Here is a 24,312-nt window from a genome sequence, read left to right as displayed (position 1 = left end):
AGGGAGAGTTGGCGTGGTCCCAGCTGAAGACGTCATGGAGCAGATGGGCTGAGCCACGCGGCCTGAGCAATCCAGGTGAGGAGGAGTTACCAGAAAATCCAGACTGTCTGGACACAAAAATGATGTCCCCTAAAGACTGGGAAGATTTAGTGTAATAGAACATTCTGGAGCTGGAGGGGAACTTGAAAAATCACCTGGTCCAGGGAATTTTGTGTGTGTGCCATGAAAGTGCCTTGCAGATAGATGAAGCCCATGGACAGACCTCCCCCCCAGAATGATGTTCTCAAGAGTGTGAAGTAAAATTCATAGGTTACAAAGGAAACCTACTCTAGGGAGAGACAGCTATCAAAATATCTTAGAAAGCAAATGTGTGATATAGTATACATGTGTGATGTTATCTCTCTCTCTCTCTCTCTCTCTCTCTCTATATATATATATATATATATATATATGCACACATATAGACATACATACATTTCTTCAGTGCACTCAATCACAAGATTTAGGCAGCAGACCTAACATTTTCTACAATTTTGAAGTAGTGATAAACATGAATGATATTTCAAAATAATTCATACAATGTGATATGTAAATTATCTGGCTCTCTTGTTGATACTATCCCAGTTCCTGCTGAGAGTCCTAGGGTGGTTGCCAACATAATGAACAGTGATGCTAAATTTCAGTTCAAAGTTAATGGGGAAAATATGAAAATAAACCCCCTGAATTATATCTACAGACCCCAGATTAAGAACCCTCATATAATACTATCACTTCTTTTTATAGATAAGACTACTTAGGCCAGAGAGACCAAGTGACTTTCATAATGGCACACAGCTAGTAAACAGCAAACCTAGAATCAAAGGGCAGTTTCTACACCTGTTTTATCTGTTCCCTTTACAACTCCAGCATGGTGCCTCTGCTTAGGTTTAAAATAATTCCTTTTGGGTTTTTGTTTTTTAAACAAAAGTAATACATTCTTCTAACAAATTCAAGCAAGACAGGAATTACATTTAAAAACAACGCTTCTACCTCTCGTTAAACACAGTCCTACCTGATGATATATGGACAGACTAAGGTCTTGAACTCTAAGTGTGATCCCTGGACCAACAGCATCCTGTCAGTTGGGAGCTGTGAGAAATGCAGAGCCTGGGACCCCAGACCCCTCCAGTGGGAATCTGCATTTCCTCTGGGTCAACTTCCTGGGGTCCTTTCTCTGCTGAGTGCTCCTTGGAAACACAGACTAATCTCAACTGCTACTGCCCAAGTATATGGCGAGACTCCAGCCCTCGACCCCTGCAAGACAGGCCCTGTTGAAGCCACTTCCTGGGGGAAAGAATAGAGACCAGAAGAACAGGACTAGGGCTTCGAAGAGGCAGGAGACGTCCTAATGGGAGGAGGGAAAGAATGGAAACAATAAGGCCAATAACTAACTTGTGAAGCCCTCACCATGATCCCATGGGTGTCAGCCCTGTTTACAGATGAAAAGACGGAGGCTAAGAGAGGGTGAGCCGCTGCTCCCGTCCCAGCCCACAACAGGAAACCCCGAAGCAAGAAGGAGAAAGCTGGGTGGTGGCCGCACAAGCTGACCAGGGCCAGCGCAAGGACAACTGAGCCCCTGTCTCAGGCCAGGGTCCCGTTTCCTCTGGGGCCTACTGGGTTGCAGAGACCTCAACAGCTTAAAAAGCCAGCCCTGGGGCTCCATGCCTTCTCCTCAGGGGTGAGCCTGATGCTTGGGTTTCAAGTTACAGCTCAAGCTGGAAGCCAGGACAGAGAATATGGAAAGAAGAAAAGTGGAGGCCTGTTCTTCCCTTCTTTGTCTAACCACAGCCCTACCCCACGGGGCCTGAGGTTTCTACGTGCTCTTGGCTTTGTCTTATCCACTCAGAACAAATGCCACATTGGACCGGCTTCCCATGGATTTGTTTCCCAACTTAAATAAACCCAAGCTTTACTGGCATCTTGGAAGCAGATTCTGAGCGAATTCTCCTCAAGGCTTGGGGGGGCAGGAGTGAGGGTGCTGCAAAGGTGGGTATGTTCTCAGCTCCGTTTTAGGTCATTTTAAAGGTTTTAAAACATTTGGCCATCAGGACATTGTCAGACCCTATGAATCTTTCCGTGTTGTCATCTCAAGATCACAGCGGCCTCCTCTGAGAACCCTTCCAGTTAGCATTTCCTGGGTGATTCCCTGCAGACGCTGGGCAAAGCGTTTTCTTGCATTGCCTGTGAGGCAGGTCATGTTGTACCCATTTCACAGATAAAGAAACACAGCCCCAGGTCTTAATAGGGAGGAAGCAACCAAACCAAGGTCAAAAGTCAGACTCAAGACCTGACTCCCAAGTTCCAGCTCCCTCCACCCGAGGAGCTTTTCCATCTCTGCCTCCTCTGGTGCCATCTTAGGAACTTAGTGGCACCTTAGATTGTACCATACCTCCTTCCTTGACCACAGCTCTTAAGAGAGCCCCACGGAATCCCTGTTTGTGCCTAGACCAGGGCCTGCCACCATCGAGGCGTTGTGTGAATACCCGTTGACTAAATATTGGCTGGCTGTCAGGAAAAATAACCCTAGAGAAAGCCTCAGACTGACTCCAACCATCTTCCGAAGGATCTGTGTATATTGCCCTCTGCCTGCTTGGACGCCCTGATCAACAACAACGACAACAAATTTTCAGACCAAATGGGAAAATAAAGATATTGCTTGAAATTTTGCAAATGGCCAGAGGAATCTCTGCGGTCCCTGCTGAGGCCCGGCTGTAGCAAAAAGGCTGCTTCCTTAGCTGCAAAGCGGCTCATGGGCCTTCCTGGGGGAGTGCCTAAGTCCACCCCTGAGCCAAGCCAGTTAGCAAAGCCAGGACTTGGAATGTCCACCCAGAGAGATGACAGCTGAGCCCCAGAGAGGATAAGCAGGTAGGGACGAGAGGCAGCCACTCAGGGACTGGGTCTGGGGGTGGCGTATTAGAAGAGAAAGGATTCTGAGTGGGATTCAAATCTGGGACACCCCAGGCTCTCAGACACAGCTTCCGACACTCGGACCTTCCACACGAACCCGCTGAGCCCTCGCCATCCTTCTCCCAGATGGCTATGCAGCCAGCCCAGAACTCTGTGTGTTTTGGCTTTTGCCTTTATCTGGGTCCTGGTTGGTGACACTTCCCTCCTGCAGCCCTTTCCTTCTTGCCAGTTAGTCATGCCTGTCTGGCTTCCCAGTCGGAGAATCTGGTCACCAGATCTCCTAAGGGTTGAAAATCCAAGGGAGACATTCCAACCAGCCATGAATCCCATCACTCTTGTAGCGTTGAGCACCCTCAAGCCAAGATACCAGTCTCCTTAATGATACAAAATGTTCTTGGCTTGTGGATTGTGATTCTTGGGTCACTGTTTCCTGTTTGCAAAAGTGTCACAAGTGAGCCAGTTTTGTGTCTGGGGGCGTGGGGACTCGAACCTAAGGTCAAACTTGGTTCTAGAAGGAGCAGGGTCTAGTTATCTCCAAAGTGGAGCCCAAAACAACAAAATCAAGAAGGAAACTTCAAGCTGGGGGCGGTGGCACATGCCTGTAATCCCAGCGGCTCCGGAGGCTGAGACAGGGGGGATCGCAAGTTCAAAACCAGCCTCAGCAACAGTGAGGTGCTAAGCAACTCAGTGAGACCCTTCTCCAAATAAAATACAAAGTAGGGCTGGGGATGGGGCTCAGTGGTCGAGTGCCCCTGAGTTTAATTCCGGGTACCCATCCCCCTTGCAAAAAAAGAAGGAAACCTTGAGACATGGGGACCCGGGGCTCTGCCTAACCTGCAGACCTGTGGGAATAGGGCTCATTCTATTGTGGACACAGGGCAGTAGAGTGAGCCCTGTTTTTTTAAAGTGGGTCTGAAATTTAGCAAAAGTGAGCCAGAGGGAGAGGGTGTCCTTCTGCTTCCTCATTGCAGACTCTCTCATACTTTATGAGAAGAAACCCAGGAATGGTAGAGGCAAGAGACCAAGAACCCTGCCTAGAAATGTTCACCAAACACTCAACTGGGTTGGATCAAGTTTTTCGAACTGTTACCAGCTTACAGAAAAATAAGGGGTGCAGAAATAGATTAGATCATTTACAGACCATCTCAAGAGCACCCTTAGCCAAACCCCCCTGTAGGAGATTCTCCAGACAACAACCGGCGTCCTCAACAAGGACGTGGCAGGGGAGCAGGCAGAGACTTGGCAACAAGGACCGCGGTGGATTTGGGGTCTGATTTGATCAAGTCAAAAGAATAAAGACAGCAGTGAGACAACCAGGGAAATCTGCCCGCCACCCAGATGTTGAAGGATGAAAAGGGGTGATTGCCGGCTTGCCTAGGTATGGTAATTTATTGTGGATTTTGGGAGAGTCTTTAAGGTATTTTTGTAAAGAATCTTTTATCTTGTAGAGATAATTCTGGAATAGTTAAGGATGGAATGATACGGTGTCTGGTATCTGCTTTAAATTACAGCACTAAGTGGAAGGTAAAGAAGAAAGGAAATTGTGCTTATGTGGATCACCACTGAACTTGGGTGGTAAATAGGTAAATGTTCATTAGATTCTCTCTACTTTCGTCCAGTCTTAACAGAACAAAAATTTTCATGGAAAAAAAAAAAGCAAAAATCTTGCTATTAATTCTGGCTTCAGTACTAGCTCTGTGAGTGCCCTTGAATGAGATTTTACTCCATTGAACCTCCGTTTTCTCACCCAGAGCCTGACCTTGATCCAACCCAGTTGAGTGTTTGGTTCAGATCCAGGCTCAGCCCTTTACTCACTGGGTGACCTCATGTAGGTTTCTTCTCTGTGCTTTGATTTCCTAGTCTCCAAGGGCATGGTGTGTGAGAGAGTCCTCGGTGGTTCTGAGGACGAAGTGCATTGGTTCTGAGGATCCTGAACACGAAGACTGTGCATGTATGTGTCTGAGTCTTACTGGGGCAGCTATTGCTGTTGCTATTTATTATTTTTGTCATGATAAAGAGCAGATTCCTCTGGAGATGCCCTCCTCTCCAAGAGCAAACAAGGCTCCAGAAATGTTTCCTGGTTCTCCCAACTTCCCCGGTGCTGATCAAATTCTTCTTCCATAGTTTCTCTCTCTGGACAGTGACAACTCTGGACAACCCTCGTTGTCTTTCCCCCACAATCTCCTTTCATCTTCCAGCCTGTTCCTAGGCCTCCTCTCTCCCATCCAGTCTTGGAAGGAAGAGCCGATAGAGAGAACTTTCCTTCCCACACTTCTCTGGCTCTTGACCCCCTGACGCCACCTTTTACAATGCCCAGAGGGACCTCGGTGGGCTGGTTTGAACTGTAAACCAGGAAACGGTGGGGTGGAGTGCAGGGAAGTCAGAAAGAACTCGGGATTTATGAATACATAATGCTGAACTTTCTGGAAATGGATGGGCCTGGTGCCAGTCCTCACTAGGGTTCCTAGATTGTATTCTTCTTACAAAAGGGCCATTATGAAGGCTCTGCATCTCCCGTGTGACAGGTTCTGAGCCACCAATGGTATGACATCACAGGAACCAGGAGATGAATAGGTGGCCAAGGCACGTGCTCAATGTCCAGGGCCTTGGAACCCTGGGAGGAGGTGTGTGGGAGGCAAGCGGACATTCCTGGGAGCCCCAGGACAGAAAATGGGTTGGTGGGATGGCCCAACACATAAACCAGAACTGCCTGCCCCATGACCACCCCCAAAGCTGGAGTGTCCAGAAAGTGTCAGCCCCGGCTTCCTCTCCTCCACCTGCGCACCTGCAGGGGGTGGTGACTCTGCAGATGTGGCCCCAGTGACGTCCTTCTGGAAAAGCAGCATCCCCTCCCCCACTGTCTCTCTCTGCTTGTCTTTGGGACCATTTCTTTTCCACCGATGGGAAAGGTCCTATCATCTAGTCAGGAAGCTGCAGACTGGTCGTCAGAGCAGCTGGACTCACGTTCTAACTTCCCACAAAGTGGAGAGACTGGAATTAAAGTCTCTTCCGGTTAGGATGGTCTCTTGCTCTGCTGCATGTTGGAAGTAAGTATGGAGCCACCTTCTCCACCAAGGCTAAAGAATGCCAGCTGACCATGTCCCCACACCCCTGCCCTTCACACACTGGACTCCTCAAGGTCAAGCTCACCCGGCTCTCCCCTCCACCTGCACCTCTGCCCTCTCTCTCACACACCATGCCCTTAGAGACCAGTAAGAATGAGAAGTTTGGGTTCAGGTACATTTAATTTTCCCTTGGAGCTCTGAAGGTGCTTGTTTGCACAATACTTACATGTATTCAAATGGCCACGCACGGTCATTCACATGGGCGCACTGAGGACATTATAAATTCATCAACACAGTCTAATGATTGGGCTCAGCCCAACCCTCCAGAGCCCTGAAACCAATACAGATCTCATGAAGGAGACTAATGATTTCCCACAGTTTGAGGGTATAGGGAGGAACTATTAGAAGTTCAATTCACATTTATTTTTATCACATTCTTTTATGTGTTCTATGTCCTGCATGTGCTTTCTAGTTCTCAAACCATATGGTATAACAAGTATGTCTGTCATTTATAAATGTGCCTATAACAGGGGTCCAGGGTCAAAAAGAGATGGCAGATGACTGCATGATCCAACAGGTTGGAGCCTTCACTACAGTCCACCTCCCAAAGCCAGAGGAAGTTACAAGGTTTTAGACTGACCACGGCCTAGGGGACCCGGGAGCATCCCAGGTAACTCCTCCAAGGGCACACTGACCAACACACCCAAGACTCTGTAGGGCACTGGTCACACCCTTGGCAACTCCCCTGGGGCTCCTGGCATATGTGTCCACTTCCTCCCAGAGTTCCCATTAGTGAGGCTTCCTCAGGCCACAGGAACCTTGGTGCCACCCAAGGAACCCACTTTCCTCCCAGAACAGGTGGTGTGTTGGCCCTCAGGACTTCTATTGTAGGAGTCCATCAGAGTTCTGGCCCTTTCTATAACTCTCTGGGATTCACTTACTAAGGTTGAACAAATATATTTGTTATTTAGTTGAGAAAATATGAGCTTGATCTTAAAATATATAGGAAATAGGAAGGAAGGAAGGAAGGAAGGAAGGAAGGAAGGAAGGAAGGAAGGAAGGAAAGAAGGGAGGGAGGGAGGGAGGAAAAAGAAAAAAGAAATCAGCTCTCTGGAAAACCGTGAAGCCAGCCAGGCTGAGCTCCCCAGGGAGAGAACCCAGAGACAGGCTGCTGGAATAAGCCGAGTCTGTGGAACAGGCCACTGTTGTACGAGCACTTTGCATGGTGGCCAATGCCCCCGGGGGGAGACTCACTGCAGGCAGACGGTGCCTTCAGGAAAGCGGGACGGAGAGAATGGAGAGACGCGACCACTCACCCACACACTGGTTGCCTTCGTCCATCTGGTATCCAAAGCGGCACACGAGAGGCCTCGAAATCGTGGGGTAGTTTGAAGCTGATACTGGTGGGGCAGCCGCTGGGTATGGACCCGAGTAGGGGGTCGAATAGGGATTCGAGTAGGGCCCTCGGTACACGGGGTTTGTTCTGGGGATGCATAAATACCCGCCATTCTGGTTGACACACATCATGTCGCCTCGGCAGGCCTCGGGGATGGTCCGGCATTCATCAATATCTGCAAAGACCACAGAAAGGCCAAGCATTAGTAGCCCCCACTCCACAGTGTTCGTGGAACTTTTGTTTTATGTTTTGCATTGCTGGGGATTGAACTCAGGGCCTCATACATGCTAAGCAAATGCTCTACCTCTGAGCTACATCCTCAGTCCTCACAGTGCATATTTAAGCACAGCTTTGTACCAAGCTTGATGCAAAGAACCCCAAACATACTTCCCCAGCTCTCTTCGCAGGCACATGCTCCCAATTGCTGGCTGGATTGAATCAGATCATGATTTCAACCATACCCACAAAAACCTATACTAGCACTGTCTTCAGACTTTTCTTTAAATGAACCCCCTTTGAAACTCAAATTTCTTTTTTAAATTCTACATGCTTACAGAAATAAAAAACTCAATTAACAGAAACAGAAGGTTTAACCCCAGTAAAGGACTGGGGTGTAGCTCAGTGGTAGAGAGCTTGCCTAGCATGTGTGAGGCACTAGACTCAATTCTTAGCACCTCAAATAAAAAGTGAATAAAAATAAAGTCCATAAACATCTAAAAAATATTTTTAAAAAAGAAGAAAGTAACAGTAAAAATAAAAATATAGGGCTGTGGATGTGGCTCAAGCGGTAGTGCGCTTGCCTGGCATGCGTGCGGCCCAAGGTTCGATCCTCAGCACCACATACAAACAAAGATGTTGTGTCCGCCAAAAACTAAAAATAAATAAATAAATAAATAAATATTAAAATATATATATAACCATTAGAATAGTGTTTATATGTGGATGTAAAAACATGTTAGGTAATCTCGTCAGCGCACATTACACTCTGAAATCATGGGGATAAGCCAGTGAATTGTCCCCACTTCTCTTCCACATAACAGCCAAGCAGGAGAGAAAGAGGTTTGCATTAAGAAAGACTAGGCTTGACTCCAGGTGTAGTGGCGCACATCTATAATCCCAGGAACTCCGGAGTCTGAGGATGGAGGATCCTAAACTCAAGGCCAGACTCAGCACATTAGTAACAAAAATAAAAAGAAAGACAAGTCTTGGCTGAGAGCTTGTGACAGGCCAAGAAAGCTCAGTCTTGTTTTTATTTATTTATATATTTTTTGGTCCCGGGGATTGAACCCAGAGGTGCTTAACCACTGAGCAACATTCCCAGCCCTTTTTATTTTTTTATTTAGAGACAGGGTTTGTCTAAGTTGCTTAGGGCCTCGCTAAATTGCTAAGGCTGGCTTTGAACTTGTGATCCTCCTGCCCCAGCGTCCCAAGTTGCTAGGATTACAGGTGTGAGTCACTGCACCAGCCTTATGGGTTTTTTTGTTTGTTTGTTTGTTTGTTTGTTTCATTTTTTTATTGGTTGTTCAAAACATTACAAAGCTCTTGATATATCATATTTCATACATTTGATTCAAGTGGGTTATGAACTCCCATTTTTACCCCGTATACAGATTGCAGAATCACATCGGTTACACATCCACGTTTTTACATAGTACCATACTAGAGACTGTTGTATTCTGCTGCCTTTCCTATCCCCTACTATCCCCCCTCCCCTCCCCTCCCATCTTCTCTCTCCACCCCATTTACTGTAATTCATTTCTCTCCTTGTTTTTTTTTTTCCCTTTCCCTTCTCATCCTCTTATATGTAATTTTGTATAACAATGAGGGTCTCCTTCCATTTCCAAGCAATTTCCCTTCTCTCTCCCTTTCCCTCCCACCTCTCGTCCCTGTTTAATGTTAATCTTTTTCTCATTGCACCAGCCTTATGTTGAAGTCAGCTCCTGTTGTGCAGTAAACAGGGCCCACTCCCAGCCAGGCTGGTGCTCAGCTTGCCATTCCTAGGAGGGGAGAGGTGGTTTTCTTAAATCAGCCTTACTATGGAGAGGCCGGGGAATACCTGGACTCTGCTTCCACAGGCTGGGCCCTGTCACCAGCTTTGGAATCTGTTCCATATGGGACCAGAGGCTGGGGAGAGATGCCTGGATTTTGACAGCTTGCCCCACCGTCCCACCTGAGAAACCTGTGCCAACTCTCACCTCAGGAAGGGGGAATGCTGAGGCTCAGCATGCAACAGTTAAAACAGGTAGGCCCTAAAAGAGGGCTGCTGCTCCCTCTTTGTCCCTTGGAATACCGTTAAATCCAAGTGTGGCACTTTAAATCCAAGTATAAGCCTAGATTTCCCAGGGCAGGTTTTATTCCTCCATCCTCAACCTCTTTCAAGCTGTGCACTGGTTAGCCAACGTGAACTCAGGGAGGACACAAGATTTGGCCCAAATCAAATATAAGCCAAACACTGCACACGGTAGGGGAAAGGCAGGACAGGGGCTGCCTTATTCTTGTCATGCAGCCTGCTCTCCATTCACAGCACCCTGTTCTACACTGTGAATGTCCTTCCCACCCCAGGCCCTGTCTTAAACTGCTCCTTCCCCCTGGAATGCCATCTCGCAGATCCTATTCACCCATCAATACCCATTTCCAATGGGACTCCACCACTCTTTGTGAGCCACACACAGAGAGTCACCTTCTCCTCTTCTTTCGCATGGTCCGTTGCTTTTGTCTCCATAACCTATCTTACTATTTTATTCCACTAACCTATCTCAATGTTCTCAGTGTCTGTCTAGATGGTCTAGACACTAGACGGTCTGCTAAAGAAGCATCCCCTGGAAGGGCCTCGTCCTAATCCTTGGAACCTGGGAATGTGCTAGGTTATGTGGCAAATGGGAATTAAAGTAGCAGATGGAATTAAGGTTGCTAATCAGCTAACCTGTAGATGGAGAGCTCATCCTGGATTATGGGGGACCCAGTGGAAACATATGAGTCCTTGAAAGTAGAAGAAAAGGCAGAGGAACTGGTCAGAGAGATGCTACAACAGAAAAGGCAGCAGAATGAGAGGCAGTGGATGCCACGTGCTGACTTTGAGGATGGAGGAGGGAGCCACAAACAAGGAGTCAGGGCAGCTTCTAGAAGTCACAAAGGCCTCAGCTAACAGCCAGCCAGGAAGCAATACCTCCATGCTACAACCACAAGAAAGTGAATCCTGCCAACAACCTCATGAGCAAGGAAATACGGAACCCCTCGAGCCCTGGTGGCACTTTGTAGCCCGGTTGACCAATGTTGGGCTTTTCCCAGGTGGAATGCTGAGATCATAAATTTTTGCAATCTCAGCAGCCACCGTGGTGGTCCCTCAATACCACTGCCCTGGGAAACCAAGATGGGTGGAAAGCTCTCGGAGGACAGAGCCCAGTTCTTTGAGCTCTCACAGTGCTCCACCGGGGCTCGACACCAAGCAACTAATAAAAGGGCGTCGTTGACCTCCATCATTTCCTATCACCGTGTTCCTCCATGGCAAGGCAAACAAAGGTTTGACAATTGCCAACAACATCTGAGAAAGAAAACAGGCCTGCAATTGATCTGTCACCAAAGGTTCCCACCCGGGTGAGGGGTCTGCGGTGACACCTACCTAAACACTGTCCTGTCTGGCGATCCAGGTCAAAGCCGTTGGTGCACTGCTGCTGCAGGAAAGAAGATACAGACAAAGTAATTTCACTTCTTTTTTTTTAGTTATTGATGAACTTTATTTATTTGTTTGTTTATCTGTGGTGCTAAGAATCAAACCCAGGGCCTCACACCCACTAGGCAAGTGCTCTACCACCCAGCCACAACCCCAGCCCCTCACTTTTTTTTTTTTTTACTATGAAAAAGATGCATTGTAGAATGTTTGGGAAATGGATCTAAGAAGAAAGACATTCACAACACCAACACCTGCATCATAACTAATCATTTTATATTTTAACATTGCTTTTTTTTTTTTTTTTTGGACCAGAGATTGAACTTGGGAGCATTTGACCACTGAGCTCGATCCCCAGTTCTTTTTATATTTTATTCTAAGTCAGGGTCTCACTAAGCTGCTGAGGCTGGCCTTGATCTAGCAAGCCTGCCTCAGCCTCCAGTTTTGGCTGGGATTACAGGTGTGACCTGTAATCAGGCTTTGGGGGTTTCCTGAAGGACCCTCTGATTCTCTGCCCTGGGCTTTTCAAAGCTCTAGCTGTGAAGAGCAATAAAGCTCACATCTGATATGTGTGAGACAGCAAGCCCTGCCTTCACCCACTTCCTGGACAGGACTCAAATTGTTTTTTAAGGGCAACAACTCTTTTTTTAGGCGCTGTTTAACCTCTGCTTCCGGACAGTCCAATATAAATTCTTTGTCACCTGTAAAATCCTCTTCCTAATTCTCAGTTCTGGACAGATAGATAATAAAAGCGACATGGCAAATGTGATCGGTTTTCTAAGAAAAGTAGGGTTGGGAGAATTCCTCCATTTCAGTCTCAGCAAAGGAATTTTACACATCAATGCTACTAGAAAGAAATACAGCTCTATAATCCCGAGGGTCGTGGGTTTGATATACAACTTGAGCTACAACTTTATGCACTTGGAAAACAAACAAACAAAAAGGATTGGGGCAGAGAGTCAGAGGGTCCTTCAGGAAACCCCCAAAGCCTGATATTTTATAGGGATAAACCAAGGGGACAAGAGTTTGACTGTGGGAGCTCCCACCCCAGGCCTGCCCTCCAGTTTCAGGGGTGGGGCTTCCCGAGCTGTAGTTGACTTGTGGGTGATGGGTTTGGCCTACTCTCCTGGAGAGTTAGGTGTCCCAAGGCCTCAGGTCAAAGGGAGTAGAACAAAAGACCAGGAGGCTGTGCTATGGAGCACAGGAGCCGGGGTTCTAGCCTGCTCTCAGCTCAGTGCTGAGGGCCCAACCCTGCTGTTCTACGCAGCTTCAAATCCTCACTCTAGACCCAACTCACTGCACAAATTTTCTGTGCCCCACTTTCCGCATCTGGAAAATGAGAATGATCCTACTGACTTCCAAGTGTTTGTAAAGAGTAAATATTTTAATGTATGAAAAGTTCCTAAGCCATAGTAAATAGAGTCCTGTAATTACTGTCCTCTCTGGGCCTATGTGTCTCCATCTATGTCCCACAAGGCTGGATTAGAAGACTCCAAGGTCCCTTCGAGATTTAAAATTCTTTGTTCTTTTCCCCAAGACCCTCCTCATCCCCAGTGAACCCAATTCAAATTCTTCTTTTTTGTTTGTGCAAAAAACTTCTCTTTTTGTTTGTGGTGCATTTGAGGCAAGCACTTTACCACTGAGCTACACACCTAGCCCTGCTTCAAATATGAATATGAAAGGGAAAAATATTGTCCTCCCTGCCCGCAGCCCCTCTGCACTGCTTCCAGATAGGGGCTTCTCTCGTTTCTTTCCTGAGCCAGAGACACAAGGGTAACTCTGAGTTTTTAAAAGGGATCTGTTCATACTGCTCAAGGGCTGACACACCCGGGTCTTTCCCTCCCATTACTTCTCCCAGCCCCTCACCCTGACCTACCCTCACCTGCCCGCTCCTCATTCCTCCAGGGGTCCAGCATAAGGGTGCTCTCCCAGGTTTGGGGCTAAATCACCTAACACCATGCGTGGGGATAACACTGTGCTTAACCTCCTCTCCTCCTCTAGCCTCCTCCAGGAGGGTGCAAAAATGGAGGCACACACGACCCTTAGGCTGCAGGTGGGACCCCCAGGGCACAATGCTCCTGGAGCACTAGGGCCCACTGTAGGTTTTGACGTGGAAGATAAGGAGGCTCTCTGAGGGACATAATTGAGGCGATCCAATTCTTAGACTGGGAGTCAGGATTCTGAGCTTTAATCCCAGCCCTGCCTCTTAGAAACTAATTCCTGGGGTCAATGGCAGCTTCTCTGGGTCCCAGCTACAATCTCAATACAGTGAAGAGTTCCAATTAGGTCAGTGTAAAGTCCCTCCCACCACCTTCATCTAGGATGCTAAAATGCATGACTGGACTCCCTCACCCTAGTTTTTTTAAATACATTTCTGGATAACTTTAAAAAAAAAAATCTTACCTGTGCATTCCCAGGACATGAAAGACAGAGAGCCAGGAGGATGGTAACAGTGAGTATCCTATGGAAGGAGAGAAACTGCATGTAAATCCCAAGATATAAATGGGTCCGAAGGGACTGTGGGTCTCTCACTCCCCTGATGTTATGATGGTGACTTCTCCAAGTGCTCATATGGGGGAGAAGGGACACACTCTGGAGAGGCCAAGGAGGCTTCCAGATACCCTAACCACCCCAAATAGAAGTTGGCCTCCCCCACTTGCTTCGTGTATCAGGATAATAAGTTGGTCACACTGTTATTGTGTGTGAGGTGCTGGAGATGGAACCCAGGGTCTTGTACATGCTAGGCAAGCGCTTTCTTACTGCCCCTAGATCACACTTTCTTAATGAAGAGTTTTGCTGCTTCCGAAAAAAAAAAAAAAAAAAAGAAAGTTGAAAAAAAAATGTTACTGTGAGATTCACAATGCCTTGACCAGTTGAGTTTTGAACGTCTCATTCTGAACTAGCTAGGTAGTCAATAAGCCATTATAAGCCATGATGCCCACAGACCACAACAGAAGGAGAGCAAAGTGGGAATGCGAGGTACTTTGAGTTCCACTAAAGAAAGGGGTCACAGAAGTCACCTAATCACAGCTTTGAGCCCTTGGTCCACACACATGAGAATCTCCCTGGTCAACAGATGGCTTGATGATCCAGTCCCCCAGTGCCAGCCCCACAGTGTGAGCTGCAGGAACTGCCACACCAGTGGGCCCCCACGGAAGAAGGACTGGGGGACAAAGGGGAAGAGCTCAGAAACCACGGGTCAGGTCAATGTTGTCACCCACAAGCCACAAAACCTCAGTGCCTACCTGCAGTCTGACCCTTCATCACTCCCAAGCTTTGCTTTTTTTCTTTCCTTCTTTCTTTTTCTTTTTTCTTTTTTCTTTTTTTTTTTTTTTTTTTTTTTTTACAGTGCTGGGGCTTGAACCCAGGGCCTTGCACGGGCTAGGTAAGTGCTCTACAATACTGAGCTACATCTCTAGTCCACAAGCTTTTTTCTGATAAAACTGCGATCACCAATGTGGCTTAAAAGTCTGAGCCGGGTGCAGTGGCACATGCCTGTAATCCCAGGGATTCAGGAGGCTGAAGCAGGAGACTCACAAGTTCAAAGGCAACCTCAGCAATTTAGCGAGGCCCTAAGCAACTTAGCAAGTCCCTGTCTCAAATTAAAAAATAAAAAGGGTTGGGGATGTTGCTCAATGGTTAAATATCCCTGAGTTCAATCCCTAGTACAAACAAACAAACAAACAAAAACCCCCCAAAACCTGTCTGTATCACTTCACACCTATTAAGATGGTTATTAGGGAAAAAAAAAAAAAAAAACAACTTGGGGAAATTGAAACCCGATGCAGTGTTGGAGAAATGGCGCAGCCACTGTGGAAAAGAGTGTGATAGTTCCACCCCAAATTAAACAAAAACTACCACATTATGCATCAACTCTACTCCTGGGTACACAGGCAAAAGAACTAAAATCAGGGATTCAACAGACACTTGCACACCAATGTTCACAGCAGCATTACTCACAATAGCCAAGAAGTGGGCACAATTCAAATATCCATGGCAGATGAATGGCTAAGCAAAATGCAGATAGGCGTATGTCTGTGTACATACATGTGTACACATGTGAACATTCATGCACACACAAAGGAATATTATTCAGACTTAAAAGGGAAGGAAATTCTGAAACACAATACAACATAGGCAAACCTTGAGGACATTAAGCAAAATACGCCACTCATTAAGAAAAAAAGAAAAATACTGAATTCCACTTACATGAGGTACCTAGAGTTGCCAAATGCATAGAGAAAAGTACGATGGATGGTAGTTGCCAGGGACCAGGAGAAGTGGAAAGAGGAAATTATTACTAATGGGTAGAGTCTCAGCCTGCAAGATGAAAAGAGTTCTGGAGTCTGGCTGCACCGTACAGTGAATGCTCAGAACACTACTGAACCGGCTACTTCAAATGGTTACATGGAATACAGAATCCATGCAAATGCACAGCTTTATTAAGGACTATCATTATTCTGTTTGATTGATAGCGATTTGTTTGAGCAACTACTGCATGCAGCAAGCACACTAGGCAGAGGAGCTACAAAACTGTGACCTGGTTGTTCCCCAGGTGAGCTGGTTGGGGATCTACAGGAATCCACTGGTAAGAGCACTGATAGAAATATGCACTGGGTATACCATGAAGCCAGGCTGGGGGAGGGGCAGGAAGGTCAGGGAAGACTTCCCTAAGGGACTGATCTTGAAGCCATCTTCTAGGACAGTGGACCTGGGACCTGGCTGGATTTGGTGATCTGTTACTGCCCAAGTGCATCACCACTATGTAATCCCTCCCTTAACAGAACGAGGGCTGGATAGATTACAAAGCTCACCCACATCCTCGACATATGGTTCATGTGAAGCGGCAACTCTGGGTGCTCAGATGGCCAGAGTTAAGGTGACATCCAGAAAGAACAGAGTCCCAATATGGTACTAAATGCAAGCCCACTTCCTTCATCTTGTCCCCAATTCAAAGAATAAAGACCCTGAGCAGCCACAAATTTTTATTTCACCTAAGAGCCTGTGTCAGCCAGGTTCTAGAACACTGGAGACAGTTCTGACCTTATAAAGTACAGAGCCAAATCCTAGGGCTTTTTGATATTTGCAGTGGCCAGATTTATATCTGGAAGGAATGAAAGAACAATAACAAATTTATTTTCCAGTCTGTATATTATGAATTTCAATGTTTTCCTGTTTCTTCACATGAAGTTTCCTTTCGGGTGGTTATAAAATCCTGTCTCGTTTATGTTGGAGACAGAACAGGCTGACTGCATGCAGTGAACTTCAAGAGCGAGTGGAAAAGGCGTGCTAACCCCGCCTCTCCCCTACTCCTGCTCTCCATTCCCTTTGGCTGGAGGCAGCACCAGGAAGGTCCAACACCAAAGAGCCACAACTGGGTCCTGGGGGCCAAATAAGCTCCAGGCTAATGAAGAGCGTTTCCAAAATGAAATAGTACCCAAGCACTGCTGCTCCCACAGCGTCACAAATAGCTGCACCTTGTCATGAAAAAACCCTAGAAAACGCCAAAAAAAAAAAAAAAAAAAAAAAAAAATGAACTAACCACAGTTAATGCTGGAAAGGGAAAAGGAATAAATGCCCAAACTGGTCCCAGGAACTTTCAAAATCAGTTAGGTCCACCCATTTTGTGCCCCATCCTAAAATATGAGGAAAGCTGGGAGACCAAGGGAATATCAGGACCGCCTGTCATTGAACCGCTGGTCCCAAGCCAGGATGACATTATCACAGCTTCGTTTTCAGCATGCAAACACACACACTCACACACACATACAAGGTTAATTTATGCAAAACAGCTATGTTTTCAAGAGTTGGCCAGAGAAATACTGTGCAGATGTCATGTAGATAAAGTTCTGCAAGACTTAAGGATTACTTGACTGGAATTGCAATTTCCGCAAAGAATAACAAAACATTTGCTTACATGTATCTCTGTCTGCTGTCCCCACTTTTCATTGGTTCAAAACTTCTGGGTCCCATGCCCTTTGTGGATCCCACACAGACATAGAGCAAATTCAGCCCGCGATGTTCAGCCAGTCGATTTTGCTTGTCCAACAGCCAAGGCAGCAAAGTAATGGCTAGGGAACTAGGAATCGCTCTCCCAAGTTTAAAAGATATATAGGATATTTAAAAAAAAAAAAAAAAAAAAAAAAAAAAGCTGCGCACCAATTTGCCGCCCTTACAGAAAAGAACGAAGAAATTAAGCACTGAGCTTTTTGCAGACCTCTCTCTCTGAGGCTGACTTCTGAAACTGTGAGAAAGTCCCCACTCCCAAACGAAGGCTTCAAGATGGAAATTACAGAGGCGCAGCTTTTTATAATTAACAATGTCATTGCATCACTGGCTAATGCCTTTTCCAATACCCTGACACAGCCTGAATCTCCGCCACAGCCATTTTCCACCCATCAGGTTTTTAGTAAGGTTTCCAGACCCTGGAGAAAGAAAGCCCGGCGCCGAGAACCTTACCTTTTAAATCCTGGCATGTCCAAGACGCGCGAGGAGAGGAGGCAAAGCGGGAGAGAAAGCTCCCAGGCGGGACCCTCGGAGGAGTTCTGCGCTGCGGCTGCGCTGGGCCGGAGGGGCTCGAGGGGATTTTATTCCAGAGGGGCCCAGAGAGTGATGGAGAGGGCAGGGGGACAGCCTGGGTGCTCCGAGCCACTGGAGAGCCCTCGGAGCAGGCACCTGGTTTCGCTTAGCCCTCTTCAGTAATTCAGCATTAAACCAATTGGAGGAGGAATGTTAAAAATGAACACTTCATTTTCTAAGTATGTTAAACAATGCAAATGGGGCCTCAGTCTGGACACAGCTGGTTCGGATTACAGCGCTCACCAACTGGCTAGACTCCTCACAACAATCTTGGGGCGTCTGCCAGGGCCAAGTGCTCGGCGCTGGGAGGAGAGCCCGGTCCCGGCCGCACTCGGCTGCGAGCACCTCGGCTGGAGGCGGTGGGCGGGCAAGGGCAGGGGCGTGGGCCGGGGAGGCCTCGGCTTCCCACCCGGGCGGGGCGCGCGCGGGAGGGGGTGGCGCGCCCGGCTGGGCTGCGTGGCACCAGGACCCTCAGGGACGCGATCGCGCTGGGACAAGAGTGACCTGCACTCACGACACTGGCAGTTGCAGGGACTAGAAACGTAGAATTGATTGGGAAACCAGAACCCATGAAGCCAAGGTTTGGGGCGAAGGGTGGGAGCGGGTGGGGAAGAGGAGGAGGCTGGAATCCCGCGGATGCTCACTTAAGGCTCCGACGGTATCCAGGACACCGTTTTTTTTCCGGGTCCTGGTCCCTGGATTCTTTCTGGCTTTTTCTGGCTTTAATTAAAGTGTCCCTTGGCTTGAAAGTGACTTTGACAAGTGGAAAGGTGTTTTGCAAAAGAGGAGTGGGGGAAAGGGGATGATGAACAACACCCAAGTCCTCTAGTGGAGGTGTCAAACTATTTTTTCTTTCTTTTTTTCGAAATTTGGAGCCTTTTCATTAAGTGAAATTGAACCAAGAACACTCTACTCTAGGAAAGACACAAGTGGACTGGTGGTGGTCCAAGCCCTTTTTACTCATCTCCACTTTCTCCTGGACTCCTCCAAACCCTAACTTCAATTCAGCAAGCACACAGCTCCTCTCCATCCACCCCAACTCTGCGCCCAGGAATCTCCTCTGCTTTATTAGAAGTGGGGATCATGGAGGTTTAGTAACTTCCTCACCGTCACACAGATATTCCTTAATACCACTGGGCCTTCCAAGTCTGCATATTTAGTTTAGCCCTCTCAAAGGACATTGTATGTGGGAATTAAATGGAATTCTACTGAACAAGAACAGCAGAATATTGATAGTTGTGGAAGCTGAGTGTCTATTTACTCTGAAATTTTTAATATATTACTTAAGATTTATTGTTCATCTCTCCCACTATTTATAACAGCAAAAGGTAATAAACCTCTAGGGCTCATTAGTAAGACACCAATAGAGTTAATATAAGGGACTTCCAAAAATAGATAATAAATATAAAGTGCAATCATTTTTTTTTTTTAAGCTAGACACATAAGACTACATACTGACGATTCCATTAATGTAAGATTTGAAGTCAGGTTGTGCCTTCCGGATACTAGTAATGTTCTAATTATCAGTGTGGGTGCTGCTTACAGAGGGTGTGTAGACTTGGAATTTGTGAAGTCCTATGTGTGTTGACTTACTTATATTAAAAAAAAAAAAGACTGAAGAGCCTTCTTATGTGCTAATATTAAAGAATTTCCAATATATTTTGTGGGTCAAAACTGCAGAATATTAGTAACTCCACATAGATCAATCTAATACATTAATGTAAAAGTACAAGTTTACCATATATGCAAAAAGTAAATAAAACCATGATATACGGGAAAAGGGAGTTTTCAAAATAAAAATTTATATATATGTAAGTTCTTGCTTGTATGTGTACAGAAAGGATATCTCCAGATATCACCTGAAAGGTGCATGAGAAACTGTTGCATGGTTTCTCTCGGTCATCTCAAGTTACTATAATTATTACCACAGACTAGGTGTCTAAAGGACAAACCTATTTCTCACAGTTGTGGAAGCTGAAGTCCAAGATCTGCGTACCAGCATGGTCCGGCTCTGGTGAGGGCCTTCTTCCGGGTTGCAGATGGCCTTCTCTGTGCCTTCACATAGTAAAAAGAGGGAAACTGGAGGGAGGAGGGGTCTTTGATCCCACTCATGAGAGCTGCACCTTCTGATGTAAGTACCTCCCAAAGGCCCCACCTGCTGATACCATCATATTGGGAGTTAGGATTTCAACAGGTTCATTCTGGAGGAATATAAACATTCAATCTACAGCAGTGTCCTAGGAAGGAAATTGGGTAGAGAGCGGGAGAAGAGATGTGAGAGGCAAATTATCTTCATTGATCATCTTTTGGTATAATTTGAATTTTGTACATGTACATACATTTCCTAGTCAAAATATGAGATTAACTTATTTTTTTTAAAGAGAGAGAGTGAGAGAGAGAGAGAGAGAGAGAGAGAGAGAGAGAATTTTTTAATATTTATTCTTTAGTTATCGGCGGACACAACATCTTTGTTTGTACGTGGTTCTGAGGATCGAACCGGGGCCGCACGCATGCCAGGCGAGCGCGCTACTGCTTGAGCCACATCCCCAGCCCGAGATTAACTTATTTTACACAGATATTGTGTTTATGTAGAACTATTTGTGGAGGCAGGGAATTTTAAATTACTTGGTACCCCACAGACACTACCAACTTTCCTGTAGGTTCGGGAAGTGGAGGAAATCCATATACCTGTTTTCTACATGAGCAAATGGAAGACCCCCAAATCAAAAATGTCTAGGGACTTTTCTTGGACCAGAGATGATTTCCATGTTAAAATTGTAGAGCTAGAATAAATGCATACATGTAACAGGGGTATCATCCACGTACCAATAAAACCCAATTTCCTCACCATAACAGGGCAGGGAGATGATCAAGTGATTTTTTTTTTTCAAAAAGGTTTGATATGCGAAGCTGGGTTGGGGCCTTGTAAAATTAGGCATTTAATTATATACTTTATTAATATTAAGTAGAGAGAGAATGAGGGCTGTCATAAAAGACATTGACCTGAGTTTTGCATTTATCACTTATCAGTTGGGCACTTTGGACAGGTCAGTTCACCCATCCACTTTGTGGTTTCCTCATCTGCAAAATGGAGATAATGTTTCTAACTCACAGGATGATTGTGGGAAAGAAATAAAAGTTAGTTATCCTCATGATGGTTACTGTGTCCAAAACTTCCACCCCTACACAACCTCCTCCAAAATATCTTTGCTAAATAGTAACTTAGCCATTTCTAAAGAAAAAAAAATCAGTCTCAGTATTGAACAGCTCAAATTTTAGTGCTGTCATGAGTTGAACACAAGTTGGGTTCCCTGGTTTCCTTCCATCGGTCCTAATTCTCCCCTCGGCAGCCATAGGCCAAGCTCTCTTCTGCCTAACAAGCTTCCCATTCATGAACGCAGTTCATGCTATTACAAGAATCCCCCCTTATCCATTAAAAGTTGGCTGCAGTCAACCATAGTACAAAAATATTAAGTGGAAAATTCAAAAAATGATTCAGAAGTTTTAAATTGCATGCTGTTCTGAATAGTATGATGAAATCCTGCCCTGTCCCACTCCATCTGCTCAAGATGTGAAACATCCCTTTGTCCTGCTGGGTTACTCAGTTTTTCACCACTTGACAAAATACCTGAGAAAATGACCTAAAGGAAGAATGGTTGTTTTGGCTCAGGGTTTCAGTCCACATTCAGTTAACTCCATTGTTTCTGGGCCTGGTGAGACAGAATACCAGGGCAGAGGGAATGGGGGCGCCGAGCTCTTACCTCCTGGTAGACGGAAAGGAGAGAGAAAGAGAAATTCAGGGGACAAGATACAGTCCCTAAGGACCCCCTCCTTTCAACTCCTACAGTCCCCCCCCCAGTAGTCCATTCAGCTACGAATCCATCAATGGATTAAGTTATAGCCTTGTGATCGGATCAGTTCTCAAAAGCCCCACCTCTGAACTTTGCTTTATTGGGATCCCTACTTTGCAACCAAAAAATTTTAAAAACACCTGGAAAAGGAAGTGGTGATCTCTAGGAGCCAGCAAGGGTCATTCAGCAGGTCCTGCCAAAGGACACTCTTTTTCTTTTCAAAAAGAGCCTTCAACACACGACCCTTTAGAGAATGTTCCAGATCCAAACCATAACACCAGCACACCTAGCCACATGTATATAACACCTGCCCCTTGGTCACAGAGCCACCTTGGTTGTCAGAGTCACTGTCATAGTATTACAAGTCCTTGTGTGAAAGTAGCATTATTTTACTTAAAATGTCTCCAAAGCACAAGAATAGTGACAATGTCAATTTTATTATGGTATATTGCTATAAATGTCCTATTTATTATTTATTGTTGTTAATCTCTTAATGTGTCTAATGCATAGATTAAACCCTATCATAGATAGGTATAGGAAAAAGCATTGTATCTACAGGGTTCGGTACTGCCTGTGGATCCAGGCATCTATGGGCCTTAGGATGTATCCCCTATGGATAAATGAGGGCTACTGTATTCTATTCTCCAGGTCCTGCAGTGTCCTATGACCCCTTTGGCAGGTGCATCGGCCTCGTGTTTCCCAGGGAGCCATGTGGAGTACACAGGCTGCTAGCACCACCTCCTCCATCCTGTTGGGCTGTTAATTCTTTTTAGCCAAGAACAAAGTTTTAGGTGTAAACTTACTGGAGTTTTATCCATTGTTCAAACCCCTTTTCATCATGAGTTCTATCATCTAAAGTGTCACGTGTTACTTCCAGCTTTGACCACCACAGATCTTCCAAATGTGACTTGGGCTTTCTGAGTTATGCACAACACTGTTACCAAGACAGGTGCAGGAGTGGAGCGGTTCATCCAGGTTGGCACTGAGCTCTTCTCTTTCCTTAACGGTTTGGGGCCACTGCTGATTGTCCAGGTCTTGGTGCCACTAACCTCTCTCACAAAACAGGCAGTCCCACTGCTAGATTGTTACAAGGGCTACCATGAGTTGAACCGTGTAAGCTGCCCCCACGGGTCCTAATCCTCCTCTCTGCAGCCACAGGTCCTACCCTCTGTTACCTAACAACCTTCCTGTCCCTGAATGGTTCCCCTTGTGCAAAAGCACTTTGTGAGAGACTTTGTCACATGTCCTGCATCAAAACACATGCCCTGCATCAAAACACATGCTACCTATCACATCTCATGATCTAGCAGGCCTCTTTTTGAAAAGAAAAGGAGGGTCCTTTGGCAGGACCTGCGGAATGAACTTTGCTGGCTCCTGGAGATCACCACTTCCTTTTCTGTAGGTTTTTTTTGTTGTTGTTGCAAATAGGGATCCCAATATCTGCCCTCCCTCCCTCCATCAGAATCAAATGGATAAATGGATGTCACAAATGTAAATTGTTGCATAAATGTGACAGAGGTATCATTCACGTACCAATGAAGCCCAATTTCCTCACCATGCTAGGGCAGGGAGACGATCAAGTGATTTTTTTTTTCAAAAAGGTATGACATGGGAAGCTGGGTTGGGGCCTCGTAAAATTAGGCATTTAGTTATATATACTTTATTAAGTCGTTAATTTTTTTCACTGTCCAAAAAGAATTACATCACAATGTTTTTCTAGGAGCAAATTTGAAACCGGGAAAAGGATGTTATTAAATGTCTATTATGGGGCTAGACTCCAGATTCCCATTAATAGCTCTGTGAAATAGGAAATCCTCCCCTCTGCCCATGAAGAAGAGTTTAGGCTGCACAGGTAATAAACGGTCCAAAGTCCAGCCCCAACCAGGCCTACTTGGTTTTGGACCCTTACTCCTCCCAATTTATCCAGTTTTGCTTTCTCTGACTTAACTATTTACATGGTTCTTTCCCTCCCTTATCCCTAACTCCCCAGGAACATTCCAGAACTCCATGGGCCCTTCTGTCATTGCCTTCTCTTTTTCTTAAATAACTTTCAATTTTTTATTATAATTATTCAAAAGTGGCCCTTAATCAGAAAATTAAAATGGCAGTCAACACCCAAGTTCTGTGGGGGCAGAGGCTCCACTTCACACATGTCCCCCTCCCCCAGAGGCTCTCTCACTCCTTTCCCTGGTCAGACTTCTCAATGAAGTGTCAAAGTCTCAGTGTCTCAGTGTCTCTGTCACCTCCTCACCTAGTCCCACTTGCACAGTCCAGCTAGCTCCTCATGATTTACCCAAACTGATGTCCCCTAAGAGTCCCAGTGATGATCTCACGGCCAAGCCCATGCCCTCTTCTCCATCCCTGAGTGTTCCTGAGCCTCTGGAGCATTTGATGCTGAGGTCAACTTGAAGCTGACCTGGCAGTCCCTCCCCCTCTATAAATCGGACTGCACTTTCTTCAATCTCGTTTGTTTCTCCTTCTTCCTAAGCAAAGAGTTCCATGCAGCCTTTCTACTCTCCTGTCCTGAGAATAGTCACTGGTCCCTTAGTTTCAGCTGTCACTGTTACATAGATAGCTCCTGAATAAATCCCTCTCACCTTCCTTCACTTCCACCTTGCTCTGGAGACCCGAGTGTTTCCCTCCTTGTGGAAAGTGATCCCCAATTCACTTCCTCTCCACACTTAGACACCAAGCCAAGGTAATTAGTTCACTCCCTGTGAGCCAATAAAAAGGTCAGAATCCTTCCACTTCAAGCTGGTTTTTGTGTGAGGTTCTTAATAGTTGTCACATGTCCTGCAAGCATCAAAT

The 24,312-nt window shown here is 46.0% G+C and overlaps 1 protein-coding gene across 4 annotated transcripts in view; it reads right to left on the bottom strand.

Moving 5' to 3' along the window:
- The window catches only part of Fbln5 (fibulin 5), a 74,144-nt gene extending 56,166 nt beyond the window's left edge, over positions 1-17,978 (bottom strand). For 2 of the 4 annotated variants that reach the window (XM_076848020.2, XM_076848021.2), the window contains exons 1-4: positions 17,534-17,978; positions 13,478-13,535; positions 11,027-11,078; positions 7,328-7,582 (exon numbers count right to left, since the gene is read on the bottom strand). In XM_076848020.2, coding sequence (XP_076704135.1) covers positions 7,328-7,582; positions 11,027-11,078; positions 13,478-13,535; positions 17,534-17,550 — 382 coding nt within the window. In that variant the 5' untranslated portion in view covers positions 17,551-17,978. Of the gene's footprint in view, positions 1-7,327; positions 7,583-11,026; positions 11,079-13,477; positions 13,536-16,991; positions 17,071-17,533 lie in introns of those variants that run through there. The other 2 variants (XM_076848018.2, XM_076848019.2) reach the window with 2 other exon arrangements.
- Positions 17,979-24,312: the final 6,334 nt, after the last annotated feature.

This window comes from Callospermophilus lateralis, chromosome 3 (genome assembly GCF_048772815.1).
Source record: "Callospermophilus lateralis isolate mCalLat2 chromosome 3, mCalLat2.hap1, whole genome shotgun sequence".
In the NCBI taxonomy this organism is placed as follows: Eukaryota; Metazoa; Chordata; class Mammalia; order Rodentia; family Sciuridae; genus Callospermophilus; species Callospermophilus lateralis.
This window is presented reverse-complemented; position numbering and strand designations above follow the sequence as displayed.